The sequence below is a fragment of the Manacus vitellinus genome, unplaced genomic scaffold (assembly GCF_001715985.3).
Source record: "Manacus vitellinus isolate BGI_N305 unplaced genomic scaffold, ASM171598v3 scaffold_43_pilon, whole genome shotgun sequence".
In the NCBI taxonomy this organism is placed as follows: domain Eukaryota; kingdom Metazoa; phylum Chordata; class Aves; order Passeriformes; family Pipridae; genus Manacus; species Manacus vitellinus.
The window spans coordinates 7,035,405-7,053,962 of NW_021940560.1; the positions used below are offsets into that span (position 1 = coordinate 7,035,405).

The 18,558-nt window shown below is 37.4% G+C and overlaps 1 protein-coding gene across 2 annotated transcripts in view; it reads right to left on the reverse strand.

Annotated features, from left to right (window-relative positions):
- MGAT5 (alpha-1,6-mannosylglycoprotein 6-beta-N-acetylglucosaminyltransferase) overlaps window positions 1–18,558 on the reverse strand; it is a 76,309-nt gene that overhangs the window by 35,814 nt on the left and 21,937 nt on the right. For both annotated transcript variants that reach the window (XM_018078900.3, XM_008922006.4), the window contains exons 5-9: window positions 11,616–11,687; window positions 10,406–10,567; window positions 9,375–9,544; window positions 8,317–8,451; window positions 2,099–2,232 (exon numbers count right to left, since the gene is read on the reverse strand). In XM_018078900.3, coding sequence (XP_017934389.1) covers window positions 2,099–2,232; window positions 8,317–8,451; window positions 9,375–9,544; window positions 10,406–10,567; window positions 11,616–11,687 — 673 coding nt within the window. The remainder of the gene's footprint in view (window positions 1–2,098; window positions 2,233–8,316; window positions 8,452–9,374; window positions 9,545–10,405; window positions 10,568–11,615; window positions 11,688–18,558) is intronic.

Below are 18,558 nucleotides of genomic sequence, written 5' to 3' on the forward strand. Positions count from 1 at the left end.
TATGACATTCTTGTTGCTCAGTAATAATTTTCTGCCCTTATAATCAGAGTTCTCAAAACATAATAGAGTCTGGGGTTCTTGGGAAGCTGTCCAGGGTTCCAATCCGCCATAAAATCTTTACTGAAGCATAATATGCACTTTTAATCACAACCTCATAAAGATGGTGTTATCTCTGCAGCAGAGAACAAACAACAAATATAAACTTTAAATATTAAAAAACACGCCAACTCTTCTGCACCTAGTAAAAAAAAAAGTAAGATCCTTGAACAATCTACAGCACTGGAACCACTCAGGTTTCAGAATGAGTTTGCCTGCAATCTGTTTACCACTTTTCCTGCAAAGGAAAACCCACAGTCATTTCCAGTAGCAAAAACTGGAAATGGTTATTTATTAAGATTCCAATATAGTCATATGCTTTGGAAAATTCATTATGAAGTGATTTTCTCTGAACAAGAGGCTGTAACAGCAGTCTGTACTGCCACAAAAGAGATCTCTAGAGAGATTTACTTTCTTCTGCATTTCATGGAGTGGGACCGAGTGGTGCACGCACACAGCTGTACCACAAGTATTCATCCAACTGTTTTCCTCAAGTGCATCACCACCCTTGGTGTTATCTTGAACAGGACCTCACATACAAATTTCCCAACAGCTGGACTACTTAAATAAAGCACGACTGAGCTCCTTTTCTGTTTAGGACATACACCAATAAATATTAGCAAATGTGGATATGGAACAAGCTCTGCTTACTAATGTCCAGAGACAAACTCTGCAACCACTTCCAAGTCACATTTCACCACCACATGTTCTGTTACTTGTTTCCAAACAACTGTGAATGCAGTCTTTTATCTTTCGAACAACCTTCACTTATATTTCTCCTGAAAAACTTGCGGAGCGAATGTTGACAGACAAAATATGCCTCTCTCAAGAATTTTACAGGGCAACTGAAATCAAAAGCGTGTCAAGCAGACAGCAGCATGTATAATTCTGCTGTGAAAAGCAGAAAAGTTTGAAAGAAGTCTGATGAGAGGGAACAGTGCGTGCCCTGGCCTGAGTTTCAGACGAGGACCAGCACCAAACTGTGGAGGTTGGCTGGTCATTACCAAGTGTTTCCTTACAGATTTGGGCTGAGCAGCTGCTGCACACAACATACACTGCCCTAAGCCTCACTTACCCTCCAGCCAGCTGGCAGTAGTGACTTTCTGCACCTTTCAGAGATAACACACTTAAACTACTACTACCATGTGCAAGAGAAAGACCCTTTGATTCTAGAACCTAGTGCCTTAAGGACTAGGTCTAGAGCAGGTCACAGTAATCATTTAATCTGACCCAATTTATAGAGAATTTATATTATTTTTTGTTTGTTTTGTTTCTTTTTTAGGTTTGGTTGTGGGATTTTTTAGAAGATATTTATTGATGCTTGGAAGATCTACAGCAATGCTGAAATCTACCACTTATTTTTCAACAGCTTTGTACATTGCTAGCAATTAAATGTTAATCAGCTCCCCTCAGGATAAATATTCACAACATGAAGACCCATTAGGTGAAAATTTTGAGAAAGCCACAAAAAAGTAGAGGCAAAAATTTTTTTTTGCTGAGCATTTATCAATCCTGAATGCAAAGAAATTGCAAAGGAATGGCGATTCTCACTTGCTGAGGGACAGAAGCAGAAATAGAAGACTATAGCTAACATAGTTACAAACTTCTGTTCAACATGATGAAATGCAGGAGGGCAGTTTATAAAAATGTAATCAAGCAAGTCTGTCAAAAATCTATTGCTCCATTGTGAGATTAGAGAAGTCAAAACTAACAAAAGCTCACTGACACTTGAGAGAAAAGCCAAGCACTGCTTTCCACAGGTATCCAGAGAATAAAGTTCCTTACCACTCTTTATATTAGGTTGATATTCTTATTTTCTGATTGCTGGATAAAAGCATGACTGAGCTTTAGCACAGCCCACAGACACTTACCTACATGATTCTGCCCATTTAGCAGTTGCATTTTATTAAACTGTGAATTCGTCTTTCATGATAAACAGATTCTTCTTAAGGCCAGCACTCCTTTTTTTAAAGTTCTAAATTACTTATGGAGAGGTACTTACGGAACATTGTATAAAACTGCTGCGGATTAAGGTTCCACTTTCCCCATGGTGTCTTGTGGCCTTTAGACTGGGCATAGTGGGCATGGTTAAACTCTGGTTCAGTTCCAAAGGAATCCAGAACTCTTAGCATACACCTAAAAGAGAAAAACAAATTTACTGTAGGTACACACACATATGTATATTTAAGAAAATATATATATATAGCTATGATAATTAACATGTGTTTTGTCTTTGCGACTGCGGATGGTGTAAAAACTGAAGGTACATTTTAATTTCAAACGTTTCTGTTCATATTACATTCACAAAGACATCATGAACAGAAAATTCAAGGATATATCAGACATTCAAATAACAACCCTGGAGCTTATTTTGGGTTTCTTTGTTCTTACAGAATGAAGTTATGCTTTGGCATCCAAGTAGAGCTTATTGGAATGCTACAGTGGTCACCTGCATTTCCTAAGGCTCTGAAGTAGAATTTAGGCAGAAGAAGAGAGGATTCTTCATCTATTTTCTGAAGTTCTCAACCATTACCACAAAATCAAGTGCAGCAGCTGAGGGCCACATGCCAAGAAGATCAGAGCAGAACACTACATTGTCTTTGGACAACTGTATTTAGGCTCCAGGTTCTGCTCTTAGACCTACTGAAGAAGCATTGAAAACAGTTTAATTTGCTGAGCTCTTGCAGTCAGACAGACCATTTATTTGTTTATGAAACATTTTATCACAGGCTTTTGAAGAAACAATATAGTAGTCAAATGCCTGCAAAAATCAGCATACAACAGAGAGAAACTCTGGCACTGGATCACAAAGAGCCTGGGATGAGAGAATCACACTCACTCTTTATTTAAACTCCTATTAATGACTTGAAAAAGAAATCACTTCGTTTACAAGCGTCTCCTTTCAAAAAAAAGGCCCATAGTAGAGAACAGGCAGAAAAAGTCTCAGTGTGAAGAAGACAGCACGTTATAGCATGTACATCCTAGAAGTTACATTTCCAAAATGCAGCCTGACAGACCTTTTACATGGCCTGGGCAGGAACTTTATGGCCATCACACTGGCCACTGGCTCCACTGCAAATGAACTGGATTATATGGCTCCAAAGCTGCTGACCCTGACATTCTTCTACCCCCCAGAAACAATATTTCAGAAAAGATTTATACAGGATGTGCTTCCACACCATGTGCAATTGTGTTATAAACACATGAACTCTTATCACTGCATATTGTATCACCAGGCTTGTACATGCTGAGGAAAAAACACAACCCCATGGGTGGCAGAGAAGGGAGTTGGCTGCAAAAGTTAATGTTAATAATGGCTTTATTTTCCCCAGTTTTCAACATTTCCCACGTGAAAGAATTTAGCCCTCAAAAGGCTAAAGAACTTAGCTCCAATCACTTTTTGGTTTTAAAAGATGAAAGAATTTAGTCCCCAAAATACATTTACATATTTCTTATATATTGCTCATTTCTCTGAAGTATTCATTAATTTGGGAACTAGAAAAAAGACCCAGCAACATTTAAACTCTCATATGAAATGCTACCTTTGTATTTCCAAGTACAAATTGATCAAAATTACATTTTTTTAAACCTTCACAGAGATCTTTCAAGCAAAAAGAAAGTCAAAATATACAACACATTATGATTCACCAAACAACAAAGCTGACAGATCAGTTTCTGTACAGTGTTTTATGTCAACTGTTCTCAATGAAAATATTTTACAACAGTGGCAATTATCTCTGCATCATACAAAATACTCCAGTAGGACCAAAACGACTTCTGCACTGATGAATCATTCAGTAATAAAAACCCTCTTATTTCTTGGCAGGCCTTAAAACAAAATTCCTCTCAAATATACAGCTTTTGGCCAGGTACTTGAGTAGAGGGAAATGAAAAATGGGATAAAGCTACTGAAAAACTTCAACATTACTGGAGTTTGTCAAATCATATAAGTAAGGAGCACTACGTTGCTCAAAGTGCTTTGTTTCCTCTTTTTTCCTGTATCCAGATTTAAGATATGTAGCACTAATGGTTCACAGGGATACATGGAACTATGTCCAGTACACACAGGGTCTCTGAATCAGGGCAGGAAATGTGATGCATCAGAAAGCTAAACCAGAAAGCAGGGAAAACAAAAAATATTTATGTGATTCAGGAATAAAATAAGTCAGAAAAAAGATGGTAGCAAAGGCTGCAAATGTGTGCAGAAATGGTATGAGAGATCAAAGCTTCGAGTGGTGAAATTAATCCCTGAAATGCAGCAGAAAAGAATTGCTAAAGATTTAAAACCTAGAAATGAATGCAATTAATACCAGTTATGCTGAACTGACATTTTAATATATGTAGGAATACCTCAGTTGTTTACCCTACCATATTCTCCATTTGTTTCACTTCATGGTTTAAATGTCTTTCAATATTTTTTTTATTTATTTTTGCATACAATGCCTTAGTATTTCTAAAGTGAAATAATTACTTTTGAAAATGACAAAACTTTTTTTTAAAATTAAACCAGGGATATATTTTAAATAAAAATCTTAATTTGGTGTACTTTTAAATTCAGTTTTTCACTCTGTTACCCCCTTCCTTCCTAAAATGTCACCTAGCTTTAGCAGTGAAGCTGCAGAGAATTACAGCATGCCCTGAAATTGGTGTCAGACTGATAAGTCTATTCTCTGCCTAATTAAAAAGATGACTGGTGGGTAGCAAACTGCTTTAGAAACATCCATATTAAACTCTCTTTTTTGTGTAACGCATTAGAAGTTACCATTTTGGCGCTTATAAAAAAAATCAGACAAAAGTAACCCAGGATTATTTAAAGGGAGTTTTTTTCCATAAATATTGGGTAGAAGCACAATCTTAACTGGGGTGTCCTAGTGGAAGTATTTTACACATTTATTCATACACTTCTCCCATCTGATGTTATAATTTTTCTCTAGTTCCATCTACTTCAGCTCTGTTTAAACAAGTAACCCAGTGCAGCACAAACTGGTAAATACAGAGTACATAAAAGCAGTGGCTGCAGACACCTTCCTGGGAGCAGGGTGGTTGAAATCCAACCAGTGCTGCTTTGGAAGCTCTGTAGGTGCCCTGAGCTCTGGCACTGCAATGTGCCAGCACAGACACACGGATTCCAGTCTGTTCTGACATATGTCCAGCCAGCTCAGACCAGGAGCAGCTCCTATCTGCCCATGGAAATCCTCAGAGACAGACACACATGAACTTTCAGGCCACAGAGTACTTGCATTTAAAATGCAAAAACTTAAGTTAGAAAATAACACTCCTAAAACAGATGTATTCTAGAGAACATACATGAAGCAAGAACTCTGCTCATTTTTCAGGATAGCTGTCATGTTAATTTATTTCGAGAAAAAAGTCAGTTGGATTTTTGGCATATGGGAATGAGTCATTGCTAGAGAGACTGTATAAAAAAAATGAAAAAATACCAGATTCTTACATGCTGTATGGAGGATGTGGGTGCTAAGAAAGGCAATGGGCTGCACTTCTCTAACTATATTAAGCTACTAATTTTATGTTGTTTCATTGCACATAAACTGCATTAAAATATCCCAACTTCAGAGCTGAAAAACCCAGCATGTCCAGGCATTCTTCTGTTTGAAAATAAGGTGCACTCGAAAATGAGATCTGTTTTGCTATATTCATGCTATTTACAGCACCAATTATACCAGAGATAAAGCAACTACTACCAAAAGTCACTGGTGCTACAGAGCTCAGCTGTACAAAGCAGTATTTCAGAAATACTCCCTGCCCAAAGCAGCAGGGTCATCCTTTCTGGATAACAGTTCTAGAAACCTGATTTGCAATTACCAAAAATTACCTCAGGGTTCAAGTTCACCCAGAAAGATTATATAAAGCACTCTTACCAAGAGACTGTTCTGAAGGCAGAGGGTTATTCTACTACTCTATTCCGAACTGAAGTGAATAAAAACATTTTAAATCATTTGTATTTGAGTGTGGTCTGCATAAACCAGACTGAGCTGACCTGCACATGTCTAATAAGAAACACTTCTTTAAAGACAAACAAATATTTCTACTGACATTAAATACAACTGAGAGAGAAAACAAAGTTTGTAAAGAACACGGGCTATACAGCAGCTTTATTTTTGATAGAGTTTTTTTACTGGAATTAATTAAACAGAAACACACATTTATACTGTTATACTACACTTAGTGTTTTCTAGTTAAAAATATTTTAATGACAAAACTTATGAGGTAACTCAGGATGCTGAGAGAAAAAAAAAATGATTGCAAGAGGATCCTGAAATAGGAGACAGCATGCATGAAGCTATGAATTAATTCTCCTGCTTTAATCAATTTTGTAGTCTCTGCTAGACTCTGGACCCTGTTTTGGACACTGAACTTTAAACAAAGGATCAAGTAATTAGAGAGATTCACAGCAAATGCAAGAAGTTTGATGAAAGGTGTACAAAACCTGAATTTTGTATGTAATGATTCAAACTCCTAAATTTATTTTTTAAAAAACAAATTGAAGTAAAAGCAGTATATAAGACATCCTAGAGTCTGGTAGAGAGGAGAAGAAAGTAATTTGTTCCCCAGAACCATACTAGATAAGCAATAATGGGCACTTTGCAAGAAACTAGGCCAAGAAAAACACTTTAAAGAAAATCTTAGCTACATAAAACAATATGCTGGGGCATCTTCTGCAGTCTTCAGTTAAAGACTGGGCAAAAGTCTCTCATGAAGGACAAATGCACCCTATATATTTTTCAGCAAGGCCATGGACTTGATGAGGTTCCTTTCCATTCCATCAAATCCAGTATTGTAGAAGAAAGGCAATAAAATATTCTTAATTCAAAAGCCTGACAAAAACTACTACTCTACCTAAGGTATTTAGAATTAAATCCAGTTCTGCTCTCCTAATCCAGAAAACATCAGCTGTTACCACAAAACAGGAATCAATGAAAAGTGGATTGATAATTCGAGATTTAATGATTCTATGAAATAGAAAAGAAAAATTGAACAGCTAATCTAATAATCTCAGTATCATGGTATATTTCCTTATCTTTGTTATAGAATATACCAAGTAGGAAATTGAAAGCAAACAGGAAGAAACATTTAAAATTTATAAGAAAGTTTCATATGCTGACCACAGTACTGGATGTGATTGCCTAGTGACAATTACCTCTGGCAGACAGACAACCAACTGTAGCTCAGTGGAAAATGGGATTATCTTTATTAGCAGGCTGCTAAAAACTAGAATATCCATTTACTCCCCTGCTTCAAAAAAGAGATTAAGAGTAATCTAATCTGCAATGTTGATCACAGTACTCCCACTTAAAATCACACTGGAAAGATCCAATGCTCTAGAAAATCCTGGGGTTGTAAGAACACACTTTTTCTGCCTGCAGTGAACACCTTTCAACATCTTCCTTCAAGTAGGATTTACTGGATTTATGGATCATAAAACACAGCTAATTCGACAAGGCATAGAAGAATCAAAGTCAGTAATTTAGATTTCGTTTTCTTTTGTGCTGATAGGTATTTGTACAACACAGGGGAGGCTTGCTGATCTAAAGTTATTGACAAAAAAAACGAGGTTCTAAAACTGCAGACACTAAGAAGACTGTACAAAGTAATTTCTTGTGACCCTCATCTTCTGTTTTTAATGGAAGGATGTTTATAGACTAAAGAAGCAACAATAACTGCTGTTATTCTTCGGGCCTGCCCCTAAAGACAACTCTCAGTATCTTAAGGAATGGAACAGAGAAAATTGCATTGGGCAATACAATCAGAATAGATAAATCTCCAGGATCATCGATCCAGTACAGTTACAAACACCAACAAGCAAAACATGCCTTTGGTATTCCAACTAAACAACAAAATCCAATAATCTCTCAGCTCATCTACTGATTTACAGAACATAGCAGTGGTGGAGGCTCGGTAAAGAAGGGAGGGAAAGAGGGGCAAAGATGATGGCTGAAGAAGATAATATAATTCATTAAGATTAAAAATGCTTGAATTCAAGAATCTCAAGCTTGCTGGAGGAGATAATGATGGTGTGCAAGAAACACGTAATAAATAGCTCCTTTATTCCTCAGAGCTAAAGACAACAGAGAACCACATTTTCACTTTAAAATCAATTCAAATTCAGATGAGTGGACTCACTTCAGTATTTTTACACGTGTTATTCAACAAAAGCTCTTTTAAAAAGCAGTTTAGAGGTCAAATAAGTGTTATACTTACTGGTAATGAACCCATGATGGACCAAGGGTTTTCTTAAACTGAGTGAGTCCCACGATATCAATGTAAATGAGTTCTACAATTTTATCTCCCTGGGTAGGGCAGCCAGATCTGTTACCTACAACCTTCTTCATAATCCTAAACAAAAAAAGAAGGAATATGAAAAACATTACTTTCAAATACCTTGAGTTGATGCTGTAATACTACTTATTCCAATAATTCCAGTTTCCAAAAAAGGGTTACTCTTTTATTGTTTCCAAATCTCAAACCATATAAGAACACTCAAATGCAAGAGATGCTCAGAACTTATCAAAGAATGTTTATATCTCACTAAAGTGATAATTTTCATGAAAAACCTCACCTAGTTTAAACAAGAGAGTAATATGGTTGGAACGTTTAAAAACAGTGTGCTTTAAATTACTGAAGTTATATTTAAATTATAAAAGTTATTTAAAACAATTTCTGACTTCCATTGACAGCTTTATAGTACAAGAGTTCTCTATGAAACAGTGCTCTCATGTTTGTTAATAAAAAATGAAAGCTACAGAAAAAGTGTATCTGCTCATGTTTAAAACAGATGTTTTATGTCTAATGCTGAACTAGTAGGAAAAGCAGGACAACCAAGAGTGAGGTAGCAATTTGAGCTGACATAAGCAATTAACTACATCAAAAGTAATATGTTTAAAGGATTTAAACCTTTATTTTAAAGTGAGATACTGAGTGAAGAAGAGAAACTGAAGAAGAGGACACAGAATTAGGCTAGTCTGTAACATTTCCTAGTGCAGCTGGTTAAAGCACCTGGAATGTTAAAGTCTAAGCTGCTTAGTTTGAATTTTACAACATTCATTTATGAAGTCCCAGGAGCCTGGAGCTACAATGAAAACACATTATCCTTTCCATGGCACATATACTTAGCTCCTGAAAATAATCTTATCGTCTGTTTAGTGAATTATCACTTTCATTTTACGCTTCAAGAAATTATATACTGCTAATAGAAGCTTCAAGAGTTTACAATTCTTTTCTTTTAATGCCAGTTTCAAAAGTGAAAGTAATCTCCTTACTCCTTGAGCTCTGCCAGTGAAGCTGAAATCCTGATGTCATGGCCCAGTAAGTAGAGAGATGTAATTAAATCACTCCACTGGACTAATTCACCAAGTGGGCCACCACTAAACGCATTTTCTGCAATCTTGAATCCAGATTCTTTTGTCAAAAGCCCCAAATGAACAAGGATCTGAAAAGGAAAGTCACATGTTAGAGTTATCGACATTAAACATGCAACTGTTATACCTTAGGGCATTTTTTCTTTCTATTAAATTCCAACCATGGCCAAAAATAACCCCCAAAAAACCAAGGAAAATGACCCAATACTTCCACCCCAATAATTTAATTTTGTAATGAAGGCAAAGACTAAGAATCTCAAGCAAGGAGCTCAGCTGCAGCCAGCCAGGCTTAAGAGAGGGTAGAAACATTCCTGTGCCTGGCCTGCTGCCATAAAGAACTGGCTCCAGTAAGAACAAGGAAGGAAGGGAAACCTGTTGTTGTGTTTACAACTTTTGGCTTTATCTTAATTAGTTGAGATAATTAAAAAAAAATTAAATCAAATGAAATAGACCTTTTTCAAGAATCTCATGGTTTTAAAATGGAACTCATTACAGGAGGTCTAAACTGATCCAATCCAAAGCTGTAGACCACTTTCAGTCTACTCAAATCCAAACCTGATGTACATCATTTAAAGTCTGAATTTTGGACAACAAAGATGTACAGTTCCTATGACTACATAAAAACTCCAGCGTCATCAGCTTGCAGTAAATTTGCAGCTTCTCCCATTAGAAACTTCTACATAGTCTCTGTTTTATCCAAAACTAAAGAGGTCAGAAAATTTACTCCCAGACTGACTTATGGAAAGCATGTAAAACTTCTGTAAAGCAAACACCCATTGTAACATAATATCAAGCAGCAAAATATTTCTTGAAAAGAGGCACAAGCACAAACAGGAGCCTTTAAGACGTGTTTGGTATTTCCACTCTGAAATAAGAAGCTTGAAAGAGCCTATATAACTGCAAGTGACAGGAATAAAAATGTCCTCATTTACCTTTTTTCGTTTTCTTTTCTCCAGATTTTGTTTTTCTGCAAGTGATTTGATTGCTTCAATCCAGGTATCAGCCATTCGTCTGATGCGCAACATCATCCACCTGAACTCCTCATGTCTCGACATCATTTTGTAGAGATTATCAAAGTTGATGCGAATTTCAGCCTTCAATTAAAGCATTAATGAAAAACCTCAAACATCAGTTATCCTTCAGTGAACTTTCCAGAAGTGGCAAAAATGCTCAGATGTGAACTTTGTGCTTTATATTCCTCTTTTATAAAAGGAAATAGAAAAAAAGGATGCACTCCTAGCACAAGTTGAGATTTTAGTCCAAATATTAAAGACATATTTAAACAGACATTTCTAAGCTACATAAATTACTGCTATTTTTACTAGTGGCATTTGGCAACTCAGAATATGTTTACAATGTTTCACAATGTGTTTCTTTCTGTTTATTTTTGCTCATGTGCTTCAAAAGGAGATTAAAGTACGTCTAAAACACAATACAGAACAGTATGCTGAAGAGTCATGTGTACCATGAATCTTCCAAATACAAGGATGTCTCCAAGCATCCCATAAAGGAAGAAACATTACTAGGGTATAATTTTTAAAGGAAATACTCATTTTAAAGCTGATCTAAGAACAATTGGTTTTGCAAAATGAGACCGCCTATATCTATGTTATGTAAGCAATGTTCATACACAGCCCAGCAATTATCTTAAATTATCCTAAAATACCTAAGTGCTACATAATTAGGCTGTAACAATTTAGAAACAACTCTATGTGCTGTGGAGTTTTTAAAGGGAAAAAAATTAGGAGTAATCAAAATGTTACTACAAATCTGAAATGGATATAAGCCTTTTCCAGTAAGACACTTTTATAAAAAAGGTCCAGATTTATGGGACAATAAAAATGGACAGTTTCACATATAGTTAATACTGATGAGCAGTCTATGGATTTGTAATTTTTCTCACTATTTGTGCACACTATTTCATAAATTTAAACACAAAAATGTTTTTAATGGAAATCTACCACAATACAATGACTGGAGAAGATACATGAGCTTCATATATACAGTCCAAGAGGAATAAAAATTATAAATTCTAGTCTTATTAGCATTTATGTGGCACAGGATTCCAGGATATTTTGCATGAATCACAATTACTGAACTACTTCTCATGTTTGTTCTTATTAAGAACATGGTTGTTCTTACCACTGTTTTTTGATCAGTCTCTTCATTAGGATTTTTAGCTCTCCAAGGTAAACGAGGACACCAATTTTCAACCTGTAAAATAATCATACAAAATAAATCATCCTATTCTACTTTCAGCTGATCTACCAAAGCTTCTCACTGCCTTTACGTTACACCTTTCTGTGGTTTAAACAGGACATCAGCTGATAATACAGTAATCACTTCAAGGTAGAACTGCTTTTTGCAAGAAAAAGACTTTTTGCAATTCAATACTGTTTTAACCTTGCAGATTTGCAACCAAAAGTTGCATTTAGATATTCATTCATGATAATGAAAACAGAAGATCAAATCCTTTCAAGACAGAAGTCAATTGTTAAATGCTCAAAATACAGTTTCTCTGAGCAGTTCTTACATGTTTTCAAGAAGTTTTTGATGCTTCTAGACCTTACAACAATATGCATTTTGGAACATTTCCTATCTTTATAAAAAGACAAAGACTGATAAACCCAGGGATCAAAGTTCTACCTTGTAACAATCTAGACAAAAAAAAGAAGAATCATAGAATCAAAGCCACCAAGTTTGAGGGGTATGAACAATGTAATTATAACATAAGTAACAATATTCGAAAGTATGAACAGCTGTAATGCCTAAAGAAACATGATCAATGCAAATGCAATACTTCTACTACTGGCCACTAGAAAAGTACAACAGTGAGTTAGGGAAGAAACAGCAAATGGATGCAAGTCACTGAAAGCTCCTGTGCTCTCCTCAGGGATCTTGCTTGTCCCGTAGAATCCTTATTATTCATGTGCCTTAGGAAATGAGACCATTTGCTTTGGGAAGCAGGAATCTCACGGCTGGAGGCAAATCCATGAAAGCTGAAACATGACTGTACTGTGAAAAAGGAGAAATGCAAAAAGCTATTGGCCAGCTAAGATACCCCATCACTACTCATTAAGTTCACAGCTCCCAGAGAATTAGAAGTCAGACTTGCTCTTACGGTTCTCCCAAATGCAGACCTGTCAAAACACAATTTTAGCTTAATCATGCTGCAGTAAGCCTGAAGCATTACAGATTAAAGACTTAAGATCATACCATATGATTGCCTAGAAGACCAATCACATGAAAATAAATGAATAGCCATCATAACCTCATTAAAGAGAAGAAATGTATCAAACTTAGGTTCCTCAGAGAAATTATAAAAAGCTAAATTTGAATGTTCTTATTTAATCTACTCAGTGTGTTTAATACAGCGTTTGAAAGTAGTGACTTATCAACCTCCTCTGAAAACATCTGATTCTTCAGTGGTCTCCAACTCTGGAACCATACTAGAAATTGTAGCTATCAACAGTCCTAACTTCTACAACCATAAACTTGTAGAATCATTGGCAGAAAAGAGTTGCAAGCTCCATGTCACAAATCATGCACAGTCACAAACTCTCTCTTTTTGTTTTAATAGTACAAATTTTGCATTATTCTTAGCATTAACACTGATCTAAATTAAGATATGACACTTCAAGGACTACCGTACGTGCCCCTTTTCTGGCTTCATGTATTTCACATTGCACCACCAGGCATCCTAAAGGAATTGTAGATTTTTCAGAGCTGCCAAGGACAGTTAGCTGCATGCCTCACTGACTGAAAAACAAATACAGTTATTTTGTGCTTTTAGAAACAGTCCCTCTAGTCTAAATTACATTATGGTAATTCTCATCATAGATAAACACTTGAGGAGTAGATTCAAAGTACTATCAGGGTCTGCAGTTGGTCTGCCTCTCATTTTTCCCTACTGACATTCAGTCAATTCCTCTCTCATTGGAAGGACCAACTTAACTCATCAGAAGATTTTTTTGCAACTCTTCAAAGTATGTCAGTTGTTTTGTTGCTTTCAGGACTGATAAACGCACTGGGAAGCAGCATAGGTATTTTCTTATAGAAATAGGAAAATTCTCTTCATTATTATCAGCCAGTGGTTCACACAGAGCTGTTAGATGGGGGATAATAATTCGCAAGTGCACCAAGAAAGCAAAGATGAAGCCAACCAGTCTGACATACTATGAGAAGGGGAAAGAAGAAACAACATTATTAATTCATTCAGTGTACTGACACAAGGGAAAGTGGACATGGAGAGGTAAAATACTGACTGACAAACCAGCCAAACCAGGATTACCTTAGTGGTGAACTTCAGGTATTCTTGGTCAAAAAAGATGAGAGATACACATGCCCCCGTGGAAGCAATGTTAAGGCACATGCAAGAAAAGGAGGTGATCCAAGACAGCTAGCATGGTTTCCATAAAGGAAAATTATGCCTGACCAATCTGGTGGCCTTCTGTAGTAGGCCAGGGCAATTCCAGCCAGGAGCTGAACCTGGGAGATGAAGTCATTGAGAGCAGCCCTATGGAGAAGGACTTGGGGGTTCCTGTGGATGAAAAGCTGGACATGAGCCAAGAGTGTGTGCTTGCAGCCCAAAAGGCCAAACACATCCTAGAGAAGCTGTGGATTCCTCAGCCCTGGAAATATTCAATATCAGGCTGGACAGGGCCCTGAGCAATCTGATCTAGTGGGTGACATCCCTGTCCATGAAAGGGAGGTTGGAACTAGATGAGCTTTAAGGTCACTTCCAGCTCAAGCCTTTCTATGATTGTGTGCCCATCTGATGTAAACATCAGGATGCAAACCCATATGATAGTAAAACCAGCCAAAATGCTAATACAAATTCTGTTGTTCAGAACAAGAGTTAATTTTGCAGATAATTAAAGAATCAACTGGAAGTGATAAGTGACAAATAGGTATCAGCAGCGATGCAAGCTCTGTGAAAACACCTGGTGCCCCGAACTTGCTTTTCTCCCCTTGCTTCCAAATTACCTAAAGAAAGCCTATTGGCTTTCACTGAAACTACCAGGGACAAGAGAGACATAGAGTATAGAATATTATATGAAGAATTAGGGACTTTGATTTGCAACACATCTTGTGGAAGCTCCTAATACAGAACAGGGCAGGGACAGGGGGACGGACTCACAACACCTGCTTTGGCTGAAAACTCAAAACAAAAGTTTTGCAGAAAATGCAACAGCATGCAAGTGCGACTTGTCCTGGGCCAGAAATAACTATGATTAAAAACTATGTACAGTGGGGAGAAAAAAGTGTGTGTGAGTGTGTGTATAGATGTGTATATATATGATTATAAACAGGAAGATAATGTAGTATGTATTAATGCTGCAGGATGCAGTTACAAATTTGGCATCATTCCATTCATATACACCTTTTCCCTGTCATTGGCAATGATGACAGAAAGGACTGCGATATCACTAAAGTGGGTCCAGATGAAAACTCCATTACAAATACAGAAATACTTCATTTTTGTATTTGTTTAGGTACAGAATATCTTTGTGCAACAAATATGAGCAAGGTGAAGGTGGGCAGTGGTGTTCATTTAGATCCTGCTCTTCGAATTGTTAGTTTAATCATTTAAGACCAAACACTGAAGTTGTCTCCAAAGAAGGAACCAGGACTTCTCTTCTACCTTTCCAGGACAACCTTCCTCTTACTGGGTTACCATCAGTTCTTTCTCTATGGTTGGTCTCCACAGCCACCAACTGTTGTACTGTCATTTAATAGGAAGGATGTGACACCAGATGGATTAGCAGTCAAAGATGACTGTTGGGAAGCAGCAATTGCAGATCTGAAGACAGATAATTTTTTGGATGAGTGATATAAATGCTAAGCCATTATTCAGAACACACTATATTTATCTTTGTGCTGTCGTATTTTCGAATCAGACCAGCTGTGCCTCCTGTAGCTGGTACTGAATTCTATGCCAATCGAATGCATTAGGTAGCCTTTGATCATGCTCAGGAAGTCATGTGCACCTGAGAAGTCAAGTGTTCCCTACTTGGTTTTGAATCACATTAGTCACAGCCCTGCCTGGAGTATATACAGCCAGCTCCTTAAGGTTAAGCTGCATGGCACTTTAGAAGTTCAAAATTTAAGTGCTACATGATTGCAGGTATTAGCGAAAAGCTGGTGTTCTGAATTGCTTTGAGGTGTAAATGGCTACATTTATGACAAAAAAACCCAAACAAGAAAACCCAAGAAATTTGCCGAGTATGTTTTATAGAAGCTTTGCAGGTATTCCAGTAACTCTTCTTCAAAAACTCACTGAAACTGAGGCAGAGATTGCAGCACTTGACTCTATTACAGAGCAAGTACTTCAAGTACAGTTATAAGAACCTGGCAAACATCTGTAGCACTGGAGTAGTCTGAGCATCTTCCACATTAAATCAAAGTATACTCTGCCAGCAGCTCTCCAAATCCAAAATTTCAGAAAGTCCTTTATGCTTTTAAAGAGTCACAGTGGGAGTTGAATAAAGCAGAGGCTGAAGGGTACACTCTCTGAGCACCTCGGATAATCTTAATTTTGGATTCTTCTAAAGGGCAGGTGCAGCCCATCTATGGGGAAGGTAAAGCAACTTTCTTTGCAGACCAGGTGAACACACTACTGCTCAGTGTACTCCTATCCATGGTACAGTGCTGATCTTAAGTATCTTACGTCAGTCCCAGAGTGAAAAATACACACACACACCCCCCAGCAGTGCAATATCTGGTGAAAGAAGGTTCATCTTTAAAGTTATTAGGCAGCATGAAGGCAGGCAGAGAAGAGAGCATGTAACATTCACTTACAAATCCCTTTGAGAATTTAATGTGAAAGAACTGCTTCCATTAGGAAGGTGACTTTCTCAACTCCTATATTTTGTTTAGCATTTCCTCAATGACAAGTAGTCATTTCGAAGGTGTTACAGAATCTGCAGCGTGCAAGATGACTGACAGCCTGTTTAGTGAAATGGAGGAGTGTACAGGTAACTTAAGATTTGGTTGTTTCCAAAGGCAGTCTCAAACATTGGGTGTTGGGTACCCACAGCCCCAGTGACATTGCAACACAACATTTTATACTTAATCAAGTTGCATTGATTGATTTCATCAATCAACAAATGGTCTCTCATCTAACTTCAGTAATGTCCACTAAATTTGATAAGTCTTTTACACTTGCATTTATGCCTTTTCCAACAAGACATAAAAAGACTAGTCCTAGTTTAAGGTGACAGAAGCAGAAAAGGTAACTGAGAACAAATCACTCAAATTCAGGCCAATACACTAACAGACAATTCGGGGACAAAGTGCTGACTATCATCAGTATTTTACTTTCTTAGGGACATTTGTAAGATGACTAAATAAGTCTGAACTTTTCCTGCTTTACATTTCAGAAGACAACATAGTTTTTGTCAAATTTCTGAGTATTTGCACAGAATTCAAAGAAGGTGGTTTGATGTTACATTACACTGAAGAAATGCAAACCATTAACTCCATGTCACGGATTAGCTTACACATGGAGCCAAAGTTGTGGACAGGGGACTTCCACATAATGTGAGCAAACTGTAGTAAAACAGAAAACCCACAAGGATTTAAAGAACCTCTATAATTATGATTCTCAGGAGTTTTCACTAAAGTGTGCCTCAGCCTAAAACTTTCATTCTGGAAACAAACTGATGTTCAAAATCACCTTTGGTTTGTATTTTTCTGTTTTATCCCTCAAAGCAGAAATAACAGTGTAAAGAAAAATACTCCCACAACCAAACCATATGTTCTGTTTCCACCAAGTCCGAAGGACTGAAAACAAGAATTCTCTGCAGCAGTGTATTAGCAAATGTCCAAAAGCTACAGGAGTCTCAAAGACTAGAATTCAAAACAGTTTTAAGTCTTTTGAAGCACTGGATTCCAAGATGGATACCAAAAATTACACTTGCACCTGAAAGGGGAGTTGGAGACCCAAAGTCTAGGATTTTAGAGAGACCTGCCTGGTTCCAGCAAGTAAACACCAGTGTCATGATCCCTGGGAGGTAGTAACTTGCATCACAGCTCCCTGCTGACCACCAGGCACAGCACAAGCCCCACTCCTGTGTGCAAGGCAGTCCTCTCAGAGAAAGCAAATATGCAGATAAAGAAAAAAAAAAAAGAACTATAAGCCCCCTTCATTTTTTTTTAAAAGCTGGAAAACAGTGTGAAAAATTCATTTTCTAGAAGATATTTTTAAAAACTTCCTTCTTCAGTTGCAAACTGACATTTTGCAGTGAAATATATTTTGGTACTGCCTAGAAATTAATTTTTTCACGTTTTTCCCCAGAGGCAATGACATCCGTGAAAATTATAACTGTGCCAATATCATTACAGTGTAAAAAAACTGCCTGTTTCATAACTAAATTAAAAGAAAGTAACTTCTCTATGGGCAAGTTTGCATCGTGGTTAAAAGGAAGCAAGTTCAACCATCCAGATAGTTTAGCAATAATTTAACTTCCTTTTTAATTTGTGCTGTTTCTAATCCCTGTTTTGCTCTGTTCAAGACTCTGTTCGAATCTGGTTTTGCTATTCAGACCATTTGTGTGCCTCCAGTCTTCAAAGGCTCCAGCACAATTAGTGTTTTGAAGACCAGAGGGTGGTGAAGCCCTGGTACAGGTTGCCCAGACAGGTCGTAGATGCCCCATCCCTGGAAGTGTCCAAGGTCAGGCTGGATGGAGCTTGGAGCAACATGGACTAATGGAAGGTGTCCTTGCCCATGGCAGTGCGTTGGTAAGTTTTAAGGTCCCTTCCAACCCAAGCCATTCTGTGATTCTATGACCACACAGTTAGTTGCCTGTCAGGCATCAGGAATGATCCAGTGCCTGCAGCAAAACAGCAAGACAGAAGTGCAAAATTTCTTGCAGCTTCATCTGCCAGTTTGTATAGGGGACAGCTTTAAATCAGAAACATAAGCCTGAACGTGCTGGATTGCTTCTTCCTTTCCTTGGTTCACCACACTTGCCACATTCTGCTACAGCAGGCAGGACACAAGAGCACTGGAGAAGAGCTGTTCCTGTTTCTGCAGGAGTGCCATCCAAAACAAGGCAGAGGAGGCAGAGCTGCTAATACCTGC